This window comes from Crocodylus siamensis, chromosome 9 (genome assembly GCF_052110815.1).
Source record: "Crocodylus siamensis isolate JL-2025a chromosome 9, ASM5211081v1, whole genome shotgun sequence".
Classification (NCBI taxonomy): domain Eukaryota; kingdom Metazoa; phylum Chordata; order Crocodylia; family Crocodylidae; genus Crocodylus; species Crocodylus siamensis.
In genome coordinates, this window is record NC_143403.1 from 25,613,026 (window position 1) to 25,629,217 (window position 16,192).

Below are 16,192 nucleotides of genomic sequence, written 5' to 3' on the forward strand. Positions count from 1 at the left end.
CAGGGAGCAAAAAAGAAATCAGCAGGCTTGGCAGGGAGCAGATCAGGCAAGGTGAGGGGATCAGAATGATACTTGCGGAGGGCACGGGGCTCTTTTCTGGCATACCTGCCAGAAAGGTTGGCCCCTACTGGGGTAGTAAATGTTTTATTTAATGGCTTTGCATTGACTGAGTCACTCAACACCAGAGTGTTATCATATATTTTTGTAAAAAGTTACACTGCTGCAATTTTGGAATCTCCATTACAGATTACTTCCAAGTCTGCCTCCGTCCCATATCTCCTTTGCCCCATCTCCCCCAAAATGTGAGGGGTTGAAAACACAGAGTTGGACCAAAACTTTTTGGAGTGGACCCTTTTACACCAATCCCTATGTGGTTTGAGTAGTGGTTTGTAGAGCAAATTTCTTAGAAATGCTCACTCTTCTTTTTCTAAACTTGAGCTACTAAGTACTCGTCTCTTTTTGTTCTCTTTTATCTTGCCCAGCTGAACTAAAATAATCCCGAGGGAGATGTGATTTTCATAGAGTAAAAAATAATGACCAGCAGAAGGAAGGAAACACGTTTTTAATGACTCTGAAAATTCTCTGTACAAAAATGCAAGGGTTTTTTTATTTATCCTGTCTGTAAGACAAAACTAATGTTCTAAAACCTGGAGAAGCCTGGCTTTTTTATTTTTTTATTTATATGGCTGATAGAAGATGTTGTCCATGACCATTCTAAGCCATTAACACCTCTGGCCTTGAAGGATGAATGTTTCTCATATTCATGGTGACTTGACTTGAGTTATTTGTATGAGAAAAGATTACTCACATGAGTAAGAGTTTGCTGATTCTTACGCTTCTAGGAAGACCAGGCTTTTTAAAACATGTTGTCTGTTGTGGCATTTTCTTTGAAGTTTTCTGATGCCTATAGCACCTGAGCAGTTACTTTGTATCTGGGATATAATTTGAAGTGACAAGGTATGTATTTGTATTAAATTTCCGGATACCAGTATATTTGGCATCCACAGAGGGAAGAGGAAGGACACTTCATTTGACTCTTATTTATATGAACATCATCAGTCTATTTAAAATACTGTATTTCTGAATATACACCAAAAGAGGGGTCCTGATGCAGGCAAGTTTTCAGAGGGGAAGGAGACCTTGACTTCTGAGGGAGCTTAGTAATGGAAATGTTTGACAACCTCATTTAGCGCCCAATACTGTAGTGCTTAACCCAAGCAAATGGCCTAAAATCCTAAGGGGCTGATCCTGGGAGATTCAGAACGCTGTCCCAGAGAAGTTGATGATCCTGATTTTGGGTTTCCCCAAGAGTGCTTTGAGTTGTATCAGCTGGTACCTGGGTGCTGCAAGGCTGCCAGGATGCTGCGGATTTCCACTTGGGAAGACTTCTGGCATAAGCTTGCTTCAACTGTGGGAAGGGCCAAGGAAGCTGCTCTGCACCACTGTCCTCTGGGAGCCCTCTGGCACTAGGCATGCCGGGAACTGGAAGCACAGCAGGCAGTGGTGGGGTGAATGGCTTTGACATACTGCATTCCAGTTCCCTGGGGCTTCTGGGTCAGCACGGGGCCAGCTGCAGCTGTATCTAAATTAAAGCAGCCTCCAGCACTGTTGCAATTTACACCAGTCCCTGGCAGGGCCAGACACAGGCATGGGTGAATTGGGTGTCTGCCCTGGGGTCCAGACAGAAAGGGGGCCTGAAAATGGTAAATTCTGGATTATTATTATCATTATGTGTGGCAAAGGGGGACTGATACTAAAAGTTTGCTGGGGGCTGACAGGAGTCTAGGTATGTTGCTGGTCCCAGAAACAAGGTGCTGCAAACTTGGCACAAAACCACTCTCACACCCCCCTCCCACCCTAGTCCTCAGACCAGTTAGTCTAGGAATGGAGCATGGGAGGAAAACATAAAAGCCAAAATCCAGTCCCCAGACACCCTCTTTCGAAGTGTATGAGGCTGGGGCTGGCATATTGTCCTCGTGCAGCACGAAGGAGCAGGGAGGTCTGGAAAGCTGCAGCTGGGTGTGGGGAAGGGGAAGGACCTGGCGCCTGGGGGGCATGCAGCTTGCCCCAAAGTCCCCCCCGGCATCAGCTCGAGCAAACACATTGCAGCTATCAGAAAGGGGCCTCCTCCTCTGCCTTCCCAGCGCTTCCTCCATGGCTCTGTGCTCTGCTGCCTGTGTCTGGCTGGAAGTGAAATGCACTAGAGCTGCCGCCGCCGCCGCTGCTGCTCCTTTTTTTTTCTTTTTTTTTTTTTTGGAGACTCCAAAAGGATCTTTATTCCCTTTCATGTGCCGCCTCAGTCCAATAGGAAGCCAGCGCCTGCCTGCAAGTGGTCTAATCTCAATGAGGTGTCAATCATGTTCCCTGGTGGGTGAAGTAAGGTCTTTTGTAACCGCCTCTGTCTTTGGGAAAAGAGGAGAGCGAGGAGCGCGGAGAGGGACCCGGACCCGGACCCGGACCGCGCTGCAGAGGGGACCCGAGCCGCGCTCTGGCTCCGGCTCTGGCTCTGGCAGGGGGGCGGCGCGGCACATGGATGTGTAGCCCCGCCGGGACTGTGCCCAGGGAGCCCCCGCAAACAGTCCAATGAGTCGCAACTGCAGATCCATGCAGAGAAATGGGGAAACTTCACTCCAAACATGGTTAGTTCCTTCCCCAGCCCCTTCCCCTTGCTCGGCTCGTTGCTGGGATTGTATGCCGGCCTCTAATCTTCTCCCTTTATTATTCCCCCCGCTGCCGCGGACGTGCCCAGCTGCCGTGTGTAAGCCCCGGGAAAGCCCCGAAGGTAGGCACGGCTCTTCGCGGCCACCCCGCCTCGGCCCCTCAAACTTTGCGCCGCCGCCCGCGCCCGGCTCGGGGCTGCCCCCGGGGCCCGGGCGCGGCGCGGGGGCAGGCGGGGGCACCGCTCCAGCGTGGCGTTGTCTCCTCTGCTTTCCTAGGTGATAGTTTCGCGGTGAACGCCTCCCTGGCTCGGAAGGGCATTGAGGACTGGATGGTGAAGCAGAAATACTGCGGGGGCAGCGGCTCGGGACTCCAGCAGGGCTGCCCGCACCGGGCGGGGTGCAGGCTCGCCGGCGCCAGGGTATGTCACCTCGGGCCGCGTCCCCCCCCCGCCCCTGCCCGCGCAACGTGCTCCGGGCCCGAGGGAGAGGGCGCAGCCCAGCACCTGCCCGGGGGCCCGCGGCGCGGCTGGGGCCGGGCACCGCGCTCCGCTCTTCGCGCCGGGAGCATTTTCTTCTCGGAGACTTTTTGAACTTGTCGCTTGTCACCTCTGCGGCACATGCCCGGGAGCGGGGGGGCTGCTTTCCCCTTCCCCGAGTGCCTCCCCGTGCGGTTGGGGCGGGGGGCGGGCTCTTGAAACGGAGGGGAAAGATGGGAGGCCGGAGGGGCTGCTCGCTGGAGTTCCCTGCAGGCTCTTGGGATCAAGCCCTCCGAGCTGAGCGAGTGGAAAAGTAACCTGATTGATGGGCAGACGGGAATCTGGGCTTCCCAGGGCAGGAATGCGGTGCCTGAACACACAGGCAGGGCAGTCATCCAACCTGGAAACTTCTCTGCTAGTCCCTTCATTGTCAGTGCTGCAATCCCGCTTCGTCTTCCCTCCTACTGAGACCCCAGACTCGCAAATGGATGAGAGGCTTTTGGGGGGCTCTTAAAAAAAACCTTCTCTCGGGAGATGCTATAGAAATGCAAGGTGGTAGCAGTTTGTTATCGATGGGCAAACTCTCTGTCATTGTTGGCTGAAGTGATTTAAATTTGGTTGTCCCCCCCCCAGCAGAAAATGTGTTAACAGAGCAGTCAGTGGGAGAAATTCATGTTTGCATGATGTATATATGAAAATCTAGTCTTCATTATTCACGTGTTTCCCCCCTCCCAGTCAGGATTTTGATGTGTGCATGTTCTGCCCCTCATACATATATCTCTGTAGGAAATAATTTCAACAAACTTAATAGATAAGAGTAACATGAGTTTAAAGTACAAGGAAAAAAGTTGAAGTTTTGTGAATCTCAGAGACTTATGGGATTCTTAAGGTTTTCTTATCTCTCTATATATTAGGAAAAAATAGTTTTTTCTTACTCACTGTAAGAGTCTAGCAGCTAATTAAATATTCCATCCATTTTACTTAATTCAAAGTGTACTTGAAAACCTTTGTTTCAAAAGAGGGTGTTGACTGTCCCTGTTAACATAATTTGGTGCAGAACAGTTCAAAATAATGGTGACTTAGTGCATTTATGGTCCTACTTCCTGTTAATTGATGCAGACTTATTAGCATTTTCCTTTTGTGAAGCTGTGATGGTATATTCAGGTTCCTCTAAAATATTAACTTTTTGTAATATGGAAAGATATATTTCTAATCCTACATTAGAAACAGATGTGCCATATGTAAGTCCTTATGACAAAGATTGTGGAGTCACAATTGTGACTGGACAACTAAGGTTGCAATACCATTTCTTTTCTAGGACCTCTCTTTTGATCCCGTAATATAATTGCATAAGAAATAAAGTGGATTGCATCTTAACATCTTAGCTATTCATTTACCAATAGATGTGGATGTGACTAATAGTCACTTGCGCCAAGAGTCAATCAAATGGAATGCCAAGTAATAATTGTCCTACACACTTGAATCAACCAATGCCTGTTTTCTCTTTGGTTTAAAATCCCTATAAACATGATTCAGTAAGCTTACAAGCCTCTATGGAATAGCACTATTTTATTGTGTCATTGTTGAAAGTTTGGTTTTTTTCTTAAAAGTTATTTTACTAAAAATTAGATCTCAATTGCCTTTCTGATTTATACTAGAAATAGATGAAATAAAGAATCTTATTTGAATTCAGGGAAAGGTCCAAATGAGTTTACCTCAGAAAAGTATTGACATTAGGAATATTTTGATGCACTATTGAGCTTTATCTCATGGAGTCCCCCTGCTGCTGATGCAGTCAGCATGAGGCCTAATTCTGTGAAAATCTGCCCACTCCTGAGAACTTTTGAAGGGAGGTGAATGTTCAGTAATATGAGACCTTTGTTCTTGCTCTCAAGTTTTGAATTGTCCTGGTTGGAACTTGTTTCTGATAGAGAAATGTGACTTACTGCTACATACAGATCTGGAATCAGCTGTTGTGCAGTTTGTTTTCTTCAGAACAGGACTACTAAAATGGTCTGCTTAACTTATGCCTCCCAAGGAAGTTGATACTGCGGTACATAGGGATTATTGCTGCTAGTTTGGAGTAACAAGGAATGAATGACTAACATATTAAAAAACATAGTTTAGTGTGTGCACTTAAAATATTATTGAATTTACACGGATGAGTCTTATAAACGAGTTGGGGGGAATATTTGTGTAAATTGATTCTTGGGAGTGTTTGACAGAAGCATGCTTAAAGAATGCAAGGGCTGTATTAGGACTGAACTATAAGTTTGAGTTTCCTGGTTGGAGCAAGCTTTGCTCAACTGATTTTCCCCAACATTCACAAGGAGAAAACTAACTAAATATTCAACTATTGTCAGATGCATCCATCATCTGAGGAGGATCTCATAGTAGCAAATTGTTGTTGGGTGACGGCACAAACCAGGGTAAAGGGAGTGTGTTTGAAATATACACTTTTGGTGTGTAAACAACCTTCTGTTCCGGGATAAGAGCTCTGATCTCATTAAACCATTGACACGGGCCCAGCAGGGGCTGCTGTGCTCTAAATGTTTTAATTACTGTGTAGGCTGGGGGTTGAATTGCAGCCCTCCTGTTCCACATGACTCTGAATTATAGAAAAAAAAAAGGAATTTTGTGGCATCCATGAAAAGTATGAGGGCCTGAATTATCTTCTATTTTTAATGCTAATTGAAGCCACTGGGGCTGTAAATCACAAAAGCCTCTTAGGGCAGGGGAATAGTTTTTATTGCTACTTTATGAATGAATTAACTTGTGGCTGGAAAAAAAAGAGGGAAGTTTCCTGTCATTGTGTGGATGAGCCTTCATTAGTTTTCATTTATTTAGCGTGTTTAGTTACAAAGTATTTCTGCAGACCAACTTTATTTTCAAAACATAAAAAATAATTAAATGAATGGAGAAGCAGCTCTGCACTAGAGGAGATGGTTTTAAGTACAGGATTTGCTTAATTCAATTTACTCTTATCTTCAGAGCTGTAACAGATGTTGCTAGTTTTTTGTTGTTGTTTGTTTTACTTGTGTGGCTCATTGATATTAGAGTTTGGAGTTGAAAATTGTCATTTTTAACTAAACAGCAACCGATTCACGCTGAACCAAGTTAAGAGAGATCACTTTGGAAAACTACAACTAGGTAGAACTTTAGTTTTCTTGCTACATTGTAACAGTCTTATACTGCTCATGATCCTAATATTCCATCCTTATTGACCTTCATGAGCTGCCCATCCTGACTGGGACGAGTAGAGTATTAAATAGTGAGCAACATTATTGGTTCTAAGTTTGGGACATGTTCTCCATGTTCTCTGCCTGTAACTTCCATTGACATTAATGGGCATTCCATACATTGTTTGAGAAGAGAATAGACTACAGAATGTCATCTTCCAAACTCTTAATTTCTGTTAAAAACAGTCCATTTAATGGTGTATTTATGGTTTAATAGCTATGTATCTTAGATGCAAAAGCATACATGTGAATAGTTTTAAGCTTCCTTGGATCCTAATATAATGAAAAAACCCAAAATTACCTGTTCATGTTTCATGGCTCAGTAAGTCTTGAAGGCCATTAAAATGGTATTTTTAATTAAAAAACTGAATTTTAAACATTGCTCTTTGTAATATTTTTTGGTCATCCCAGGCATAGAACTGTATTAAAAGGTTGCCCTTTTATAGTCACAGTAGCAGTAAGTTGAACAATTTGTATGGATGCCATATTGCTGTATAACTGCTTAAAATGATCTTCACTTTTATAACTTTCATCTTTTCAAGTATGTGCATAGTCTTAGCTCATGGATTGGCTTTTTTATAAAAAAAAAAATATTGCATTGACTTACTGATCCCTAGTTAAAGTGAAGAGTACATATGTATGTTCTAGATATTAGTAGGGTTTGAAAATTGTATTAAGTTTTTGTGCATCAGGTGTAGTAGAACAAAATAAAATCTTCCAAATGTTGCATTTAAAGAGGCAGAAGGGAAAAAGCACAAGTGCTTTTGAAATTTTGGTGCCCACAAACCAAAATAATTTAATTAGTGGTGCACTTAGTACATCTTGACAGCTCTGGTTTGGGAAAATTATGATATGAACATTAACAATCAAAGAGTCTCTGAAAGTATTAGTGCCATGGTGATGAGATTAGTCAATTGGCCAATACTGTAGCAGAATCCTGGATTCCAAGGGAATTATCCTTGAATGATACCAGTTGGTACAATTAAAAGCCACAACACAGTTGCCATATGGAAAGTGTTAGACGTCCTTACATGGTTTCAAAGCTATGTGCCGGAGGTTAAATTGACATATGAAGAAAAGCATAAATTAAATATTTTGTGTTATGAAATTAAAAAGTTGACTGCTCAAGCCATATGGAGGAGGTGGCTGGGAGATGATCTGCATTTCATCTGGGCTTGTTTCAAAGATACTTTAGATTTCATGTGGTGCGTTGTTAATTTGGGATGTTGATTGGAAAGCTGAATGGCCCATGAAGTCTCTGCAAATAAATCTTGTTAAAACAATTGACTTGATCACTTTAAACAAAAAAAATGAAAGATAGAATTACTGAAATTGATGCTTAGGATGATGAAACAGACTCCATATAGTAGTGGAGGGATTTCTAAATCTAAGAGACTAGGGGCACTTCCTGAGCCTGATGAAGGGTATTTGTACCCAAAAGCTTGCAAAGAAGGATTTTTCCAATTATTTGAGTTAGTCTAATAAAAGGTATTGGATTTATCAGAAAAAACCTTGTCTACCAAGGGACAGTTCTGTCATTTGGGCTTTCCAAATGCTGATAGCACCTCCTGACCTCCTACAGCCCTTGTTCTCATGAAAGAGAGAGGCTCTTTTACAGACTACATTCCCTTCTGCTGTAAATTAGGAAGAAATGTAACAATGATATGTGTTGTATTCTCTAATGACTTAAATATAAATAATTTCTTCCAGATTTGTACACTAAAGCCTTGCTTACAGCAAGGATGAGAACTTTGGTGCACATGATACTGGACATATGGAAATGTTCTTTACACTAGAGTTCATTAACAGAAGGTTCCTCTGTAGGTTTTTGTGAGATGTATAATAAGACCCAGGAGGAACAAAGTAAGTGGATATTTCTAGGCACCCCTCAGAAGATGATCTTGGTTGACTTTTATGGTTTCTTTTGAATTGGGTAAAGAACAGAGGAAGGAGCAGTCACTTGAGTATTGAAACTCTGTAAGGGCTTTTCTGAAGGAGGGGAAATATTGTTCAGTGATGATTTTTAAAACAAAATGGAATGCACACTCAGTGCACCTCCCATCGCTACAGCTGTTGGCCTTTATAGAAATTCTTGCGGATGGGTTATGCTTCCTGAATGTTAGCATCAAAATCTGGTAGAAAAGTAAATGGCAAATGTTGAAATGTTTGGAGTGGTTCTTTGTAATAAATAGCCTCCCCATCCCCCGTTTCATATGAAGCATACACATAACTTTGAAAATTCAGACTGAGAGTCTCAGACTTTGTGATATATGTTAAAAAACAGGTCTACTTTGAAGAGTGACTGTGTAAATAAAAACAGTATCTTCTAATTCCAATAAACCTTCTCTGTGTGTATCCAGTCGTAACTGCAAAACTCAGTACCAAAAATAAGTTCTTTATTGCTCTTTTAGTCCTGCAGAGCCAACATAGCTATGGGAGACTGAGTTGGATTCAGTTGTATTCCAGCATCTGCAGAACTATTAACCAAATTCCATTGGCAAAGTCTTCATTGTGCTTGTTTTTTGAGCCAGTGGGGGCTGTCAAACGAATGCAACTTCTCACACCATTTATTTATTATTGGTGGTGCTCCATTGTGTGCCAAACTGCTGAAAGGTCCAGTGTAGGTACAGGTACAACTAGCATTGTGTAATCTCAAGTTGAGTGCTTATCTAAACAGGGAATTGACCAGCATACATTCTAAACTAGCTGTACTGCTCTGTTTGCTGTTGTAGACAAACAGTCAATTGCTATCCCTGGTTGACTATACCAACACTAAAGTAATGGCACTGAAAAATTCTGGGTTAAAAATGCTTCAGGTACCAGGTTGAGTTTATAGGGGCTGCAGCTATAATAGGATCCATCTACTCTTTAATGGCGCAGGTTTGACTTGGGGTCATGGAGACGGAGTGTTCATAGAACTTCAGACTCGTTCCAAGGTAGAAATGGCATTTTTGATGGTATTAGTGCATCTTCCTCTTTCAGTATGGAAAGCTGGTAACTGTTGATCCTTTTTACATCTTTTTAGTAAAGTAAAAGCTGTATTAACTGGCATGAGTGGGGAATGTGGCATGCCGGTTATATAAAAATCCTGGGTACCTGAGGCAGGGGTTTTCAGCCAGACACAGAGCAAGGGAGAGACGGGGTGTCTGCAGTCGCCATGTGCAAGCTTCTTCTCCTCCCCCTGCCATGTCCAGCCAGCCAGCCGTAAATTTTTTCCCTCCTCATTTCCTATTCTGCTGATCAGTATAATTTTGAAGATGTCAACAAAGAGGCACCATCATGGCTTCTAATCAATGGCAGCAGGTCCCCATTACAGTCTTCCAATGAGTCCATAGATGACTGACGCCAGTCTGATATCTGCATGTTTGACTTCAGATGTAGCAAATGGTTCTGGGAAGAAGAAGTAGATTCTAGTGATGTCAGATCATAGATGGGAAAGACCTATCTGCCTCTATTGTAAGGCAAGTTTGCTCACAATGATTGATGCCTTGTTGTACATCATGATGCTGTTGGGGGCGCTTCAGTGCTTGAGTCTCTCAGGTTTTGATGTTAACATTTCATGTAGTTGGATTGGCCTTCAAGGTGTCCTTGCATCTCTTCTTGTGTTTACCTGTGGAGCAGAGACCATCAGTGAATTGGGGGTATAGGACCTATTTTGGAAGTAAGTTGTCAGACATCTTTCTGATGTGGTCTGTCTAACGGTACTGGTGCCATATAAACATGGCTTCAATGCTAGTAGGGTTTGTTTATGCCAGAACATTGGCATTTATTCTTCTGTCCTTCCAACTAATATGGAGAATTTTCTGATGGTTCTCTGATGGTACCCTTCAAGAGCTTTTGGGTGTTTCCGGTATGTCATCCAAGTTTCACACCCATATAGTAGGATGGAGATGACAACAGCCTGGTATATGAGAAGTTTGGTTTGGCTCCTGATGTCATGATCATTACATACACAATTTTGGAGATGTCCAAGTGCAGCACCGGTTGTCTATGTTTATATTTTTGGGAAAGGTGGCTAACCAGGTAGAGGAAATGCTCAACATTCTCCAAGGGATGCCCTCTAATTGTAGTATGTGGAGGAGCAGCTGGTTGGTTTGGGGTGGGCTGGTAAAGTATTTTGGTTTTCATAAAATTGACAGTCCAAGAATTTCATATGCTTCACAATGGCAGATTGGAATGACCTAGAACCCTTCAGTAGAATGGGCACACATGACACAATTGTCACTGTACTGAAGATCAGTATTGAAGGTGTGGGTTATCTTGAATTTGGAACATAATTTTGTAATGTTAAAGAGATTTCCATCCATGCAGTTCTGTATGCTGACTCCAGATGCAAGCCTATCAGCCCTGAGATGTGGACTAGCTGTGATATACGTGGCAAAGTGTTGATGCAGTTGCACAGATCTGCCTTGTCCAGGGTCCATCCTCATCTGTGTCTAATCCACGAGGCTTCAATAGAAGGTGGAAAAAACTTAAACAATAATAGAATAAATCTGGCCAGTTCTGTACTGATGGAAAAAAACCCCCTTCCTGACTCTTAGAGGCAGTTGGCTGAAGCCCTGAAAAGATTTAGTTCTTGTCATTGTCTTAATGCAGAGTGGCACGGACCATGAGCATGTTGAGGGTAGTGCAAAGTTAATCATCTTTGACAAGAAGAGGCAGCTTTCAGACCATTATGAACCAGGCCAGGATCTAGGAGTCTCACTTTCATGGGGAACCAATTTTATTATTTTATTATTTCATTGAGCCTATCAGACTTTTATTTGGTTGTAGCTGGCTTTGGCTTTAAACCCAGTCACTGAAGGCACTGACCTACTGTGTCACTTCAGTGAAAATACCTTCTGAACCTATGATTCTTCACTGGAGCATGGGGAGGGGATGATTTTATTCTGAGGAGAATTTAATCTGTAAGACTTCTAAAGTGCCTGGATTTTCTGCCAAGTAACCTTGGGCTTCAGTCTAGCAAATGTATGCAGCACATGTCATTTTGGATCAGAGCTGGGTTGGTATGTGGTCAGAACAGTCAGTCTGCTGTCCATCCCTGTGAAATACTTTGTGTTTTGTGATTATGGTGGAATTTAATGCATTTGGGGATATTGCAGTGGCAGCTTTAAAGGATTAAGTATATTGAGGTTCCCATTAAAATATAACTCTGTGATTCAAGATGTGTGGAAGAAAGTCATTCATGGGTGTTTGATCTTGGGGTACTGCCACACATGCTGTGAGGTATAAAATAAGGGGATAGGCTCAGTAGGGAAGTGACAGTACAAAGTGCTATCTTGCAGGAGGAATGGGATTTGGGAGCACACTTGGATCTTTTGATCCCCAGTCTGATGCGAATGATGTATGGTACTGAGGTGACAGATTTATCTTGGGGGAGGAAGACGGATGGAGGGGTGTGTTGCGGTGCCCTTGGAGGTACTTTGCTGTTTGATTCTCCACAGAGACGTTGGTGGAAGTCGGTTACTTTTTGTGCTGCCTAAAAATATTTTATAATTCCATAAGGGTTAATTACACAAGAGACAAGTAAAGAGGAAAGTGGTTGTAAAACTGTGTTTATGCAGAGGTACCATAGAACACAGTGCCTGATCCTGCAATCGTTGGCTTGGAAAATCTCTCACTAACTTCGGTGAGCAAAGTTCACTAACTTCTTTCCTGACCAAAGAAAGCAGTGTCCCAAGCTCACCAAATAAAAGGCAGTTGCTGGATTGGAAAAGATGTTGTGGTTAAGTTTGTGTCCATGTTTCCATATAAACCTCTTTCTTTTTTAAAACAATAAATAATCATGTTGTTTGTGAACTTTCCAAGTTTCTCTCCCTGTTCACCTAGTGTATGTGTGTGTAGACTCCAGGCACTCTTTTCCCCTAAAAGAGAGAACATCACAGTCTAGCAAATGGAATATCTATCATTCCAGCTGAGCAAGGTCTAAGGCAATAACCCAAAATATCCTGGAAGAAATTCTGAAAAGCATTGAAGAAATCAATCATGTAATCCTAGAGGAAGGTCTTTGATGTAATCCTGGTAAGTTTATACTGGGAGCCTGCCTATTTCTTTATGGTCAGCTTTAGACTTTCTATATGGAAAGAGGATCAAACAATTCTATGTGCTTGTGCTTTAAAAAAAGAAGTTTGATAGTTTTCTAAAATGTACACACCGTTTAAATGCAGACTGTGGCTTTTAGCTTACAACCAGGTGGGGACAAAACCCTTTTCAAAACAAGTATTTACAGAAAAATAAATAATACCTTGATATTTTTCCCATGGAAAACTGCCTTGTTTAGTCATGCTGAATATTTAATTTTATTTTGAGGGTAAACCTTACAGGTTATCTCAGTTTAAGCCATTTTTTATTTACGTAAAGGGTATGTCAGTGTTTTGTTTCTAATATGGATGTGTGTGTGTTAAAGGAGCCTTCATGATGCCTTAAACAAAATATCTTTATAGTTTTATTTTTAAATAACTCTTTGGGTAAGGCAAGTCTTATTTGCACAGTCTTGAACCCCCACCCCCTAATATTTTCCTAAACAGGATTTGATTGAAAAGCCACTGACACTAATGAGAAGCTTTCCATTGACTTCAGTGGAGGTAGGACCAGGCTGTTTGCAGCACCAGCTAGGGAAGTAGGGTGAACTACTAGACAAACTAAGAGCCTATTAAGCTAGTAGTGCACTGAAGGTAGCGGCAACATTTTTCCTCAGCAAGGGCGATTTCCTCAGTCACTCCATTCTGACAGTTCACTAAAGATTTTGACAGCTGTGTTGTTGCTTACATTCCTGGATATGTTCAGTAGTAGAGTTTTGCAGATGGGTTTTTGTAAATATGTTTTAGCAAAGGTACTCCTGACTGTGGTAGAAACAGCCTGTTAAAATAGTGCATGGTGGTTTCAAGTGGTTTGGGTGTGGAATTGGCTTTTTAAAAAAAGCCCATTGAGTGCAATTTGCTACAAGATTGCCTCATCCTCTGTTTCTAAAGGCTTCCTCATGGGCAGTTAAAGAGGCACCTTTGGCTGTAGACCAGCACGTGACAAACGACTAATGTACTATTGTACACAGCCTTTCACCTAGTATTGAAATGAAGCCCCTCCTAGAATGAAATGTGACAGCTGGGTAGTAGCAGATGGTAAACGGGGCAGTTTAGGAAGACTCAGGTATCCTGTTCAGGCTACATGTGGGATTTTAATAAGGCAGAACATAATTACTTGAATTGAAATTCGGTCAGACTTGGATTTTGTGTTGTTTCTGTGTCTTTTCATTTGCTTGAAAGTGATGCTTCTGAAATACAGGGTTAAAACCAGGTATTGGCAAATTTATGATACTGATTATCCTTTGAACTCAGGCCTGCCACATGCTCTTATCCAAAAGGTACTATTTAGCCTTTAATAAGGACAGGTGCAAGGCAGGTTTTGCCAACGCTTGGTCTATGTACACACAACACACAGTGCGTGGGCAAAGTACATCTCTGCCAGTACAGTTTATTTGTAACTTGTGGCATCTTCCAGTTCTTGGTGAGAATCAGAACGATGTGCAGCAGTAGTTGTTTTCCAGTCCTGTTCAGCATGCCATGCTTGTTTCTGATGACAGTTTAATAACACTGGCACCCAGGCAAGGGTGTAAAACACAAATTTCACCTCTCCTGGGATGAATGGGAAAGCAATGCTTGCCAAATGAAGACGAGCAAAATAGGCAAAAGAAATGTTGCTTTCATGTTTCTAAAAGTGCGCTATAAGAAATGAAGAAGACCCCTAGCATTTCTGTACAATCGGAGCTTCCGCTGACACAAGAGCTCTACACAAAGGTGGTAGTTGGCTTATGTCCAGAACAACTGGAAATGCAAGCAGTGTTGTCTTTCAAATGGTGATGTTCAGTATCAACCAGCCACCTGGTGAAGGCCAGATTTAATTCCTAGTTATAAATGCCCTGTTTAGAAGGGGACCTGCTTATACATGCTTAAGGACATATTTTGCGCCAAAAAGCTAAAGCTTTTGATGGGGGGGGGGGGTGTGTGTGTGTGTGTGTGTGTGTGTGTGTGTGTGTGTGTGTGTGTGTGTGTGTGTGTGTGTGTGTGTGTGTGTGTGTGTGTGTGGCATAGGAATGTACCACCATTCAAAAGGAACCACTGCTCCAGGGCCTCAGCCCTGCAAGTTGATCCATGTGGGCAAAACCTTACATCTGAGCACAGATCTGTGGTGAAACTTGTTGGGGTTTCCATATGTGCAAACACAGGCTCTGTACACTGCACTTGGTTTGCTGAATAAGGGCTTGGGAGAGGTTCTTCTGATCGTGGGTTGATGCTCTAGCTGCGAAGAGGAGTAAAGAAATATGTAGCTTGGATTCAAGCAAAGATTTGGTTGTGAGTATTTTTTGTTAAGGTAATGCCAAATCAAAATGTAATCATGATTGTCTAGGGGTTTAGCAGTATGAACTATATCAAAGGTTTTATGCAGCATGGATTTTTTTTGCCCCTGCTGCTGGGCTGCTGTTCTTCTGGATCACTGCCACCTTATCTAGATAAAGTGCTGTTTCTTTCATCCATTAATGAAGTTCTGTTTACAGCAAGGTTTACACAAACTTTGTATCACTTTTAGGATCTGCTGAAAACATGTTTTATTCAGAGTTTCATGAGCCTGGGGTCACTGGGCAATGCTTTTGACTGAATACTAGTGATATGATGCATTTTAGAGGGAGCAAGTTTTGTGGACTATAAAGGGTTATGCTGTTGAAGTTATACAGGCGCCAATCCACCGGCACACCACAGGTGATCTCGGAGTGAATGTTGTTTAAAGCGCCTGTCCCACGGTTTCACAAATGTGCTCTGACCAGAGGATGTTTTTCTAACTTCAAAGGGCTTCTCAGGCTGGCTCGGTGCCTCACAGACTGAGTCCACAATTCCTCTCTGCTCGTGGTGTGTTCTAACCATGTGTGATTTTTGGTATGTGATGTTTTCTTAAAGCGGCATTGACCTGTGTTCAAATGAAACTTGCTCTTAAGCATGTAAACACAAACATGTCATGTGGGCAGTTTTCATCTTAATCTGATGCATCTGTTTTGTTTTGTTTTTTAAGTGCAAGAATAGACATCAATAGGAAGTGTAATTTATAGCAAAAGAAAAGGGAAAATGGAAACAAACACCGCTTTCTTAGTTGCACTCTCCAGGGCTTTATTTTGAAGTTGAAGATCAAGGATTGGGTTCTTTAGTAATCCTCACTGTTTAGATCAGGGGTATCAAACTCATCTTGCCCTGTGGGATGGATGTGTGACACAGGCCCAATCTGCAGGCTGGATCAGACCCACAGACCAGCCCTGTATACCAGGTCCAGCATGTGGGTGAGCTGGTGCGTATGCCACCTGCAGTGCACTCCCCAAACCAGCCACATGTGCTACTTGCAGCAGGTACCCTAGACTGGTTCTGGTGTGCTGTTTACAGCACTTGTACTGGCCCCATGTGTTGCATGTAGTGCATGCCAGACTGGACTCACATACCACATGCAGCAGGTGGGATCTGAGCATGCCACATGTGGCATGCTGGTCCATTCCAGGATCCACGACAGCTCAGCAAGCCAGATTGAGCCCACGGGCCGTATCTTTGACACCCCTGGTTTCAGATGAATGGTGTAGGCTCAGCTGTTGTAATGAAGGGCATTGTGATCCAGGGGTGGGCAAAATGCGACCTGCAGGCCGGATGTGGCCTGCCAGGCCATTCTATCAAGCCCGTGGGGCCCCTAAAACATTTAGAAAATTAATATTTATCTGCCCCTGACTGTCTGTCACATGGCCCTAAATTGTTTGCCAAAATTCAGTAAGTGGCCCTCTGCCTGAAAT

At 42.8% G+C, this 16,192-nt stretch overlaps 1 protein-coding gene across 4 annotated transcripts in view; it reads left to right on the top strand.

Annotated features, from left to right (window-relative positions):
- Nucleotides 1-2,250: 2,250 nt before the first annotated feature.
- Nucleotides 2,251-16,192, top strand: part of NKD1 (NKD inhibitor of Wnt signaling pathway 1) — a 168,628-nt gene continuing 154,686 nt past the window's right edge. The window contains exons 1-3 of one of the 4 annotated variants that reach the window (XM_090062206.1): nt 2,254-2,639; nt 2,750-2,782; nt 2,937-3,079. In XM_090062206.1, the coding sequence (XP_089918332.1) occupies nt 2,615-2,639; nt 2,750-2,782; nt 2,937-3,079 (201 nt within the window). In that variant the 5' untranslated portion in view covers nt 2,254-2,614. Of the gene's footprint in view, nt 2,640-2,749; nt 2,783-2,936; nt 3,080-16,192 lie in introns of all 4 variants that reach the window. The other 3 variants (XM_090062208.1, XM_090062207.1, XM_090062209.1) reach the window with 3 other exon arrangements.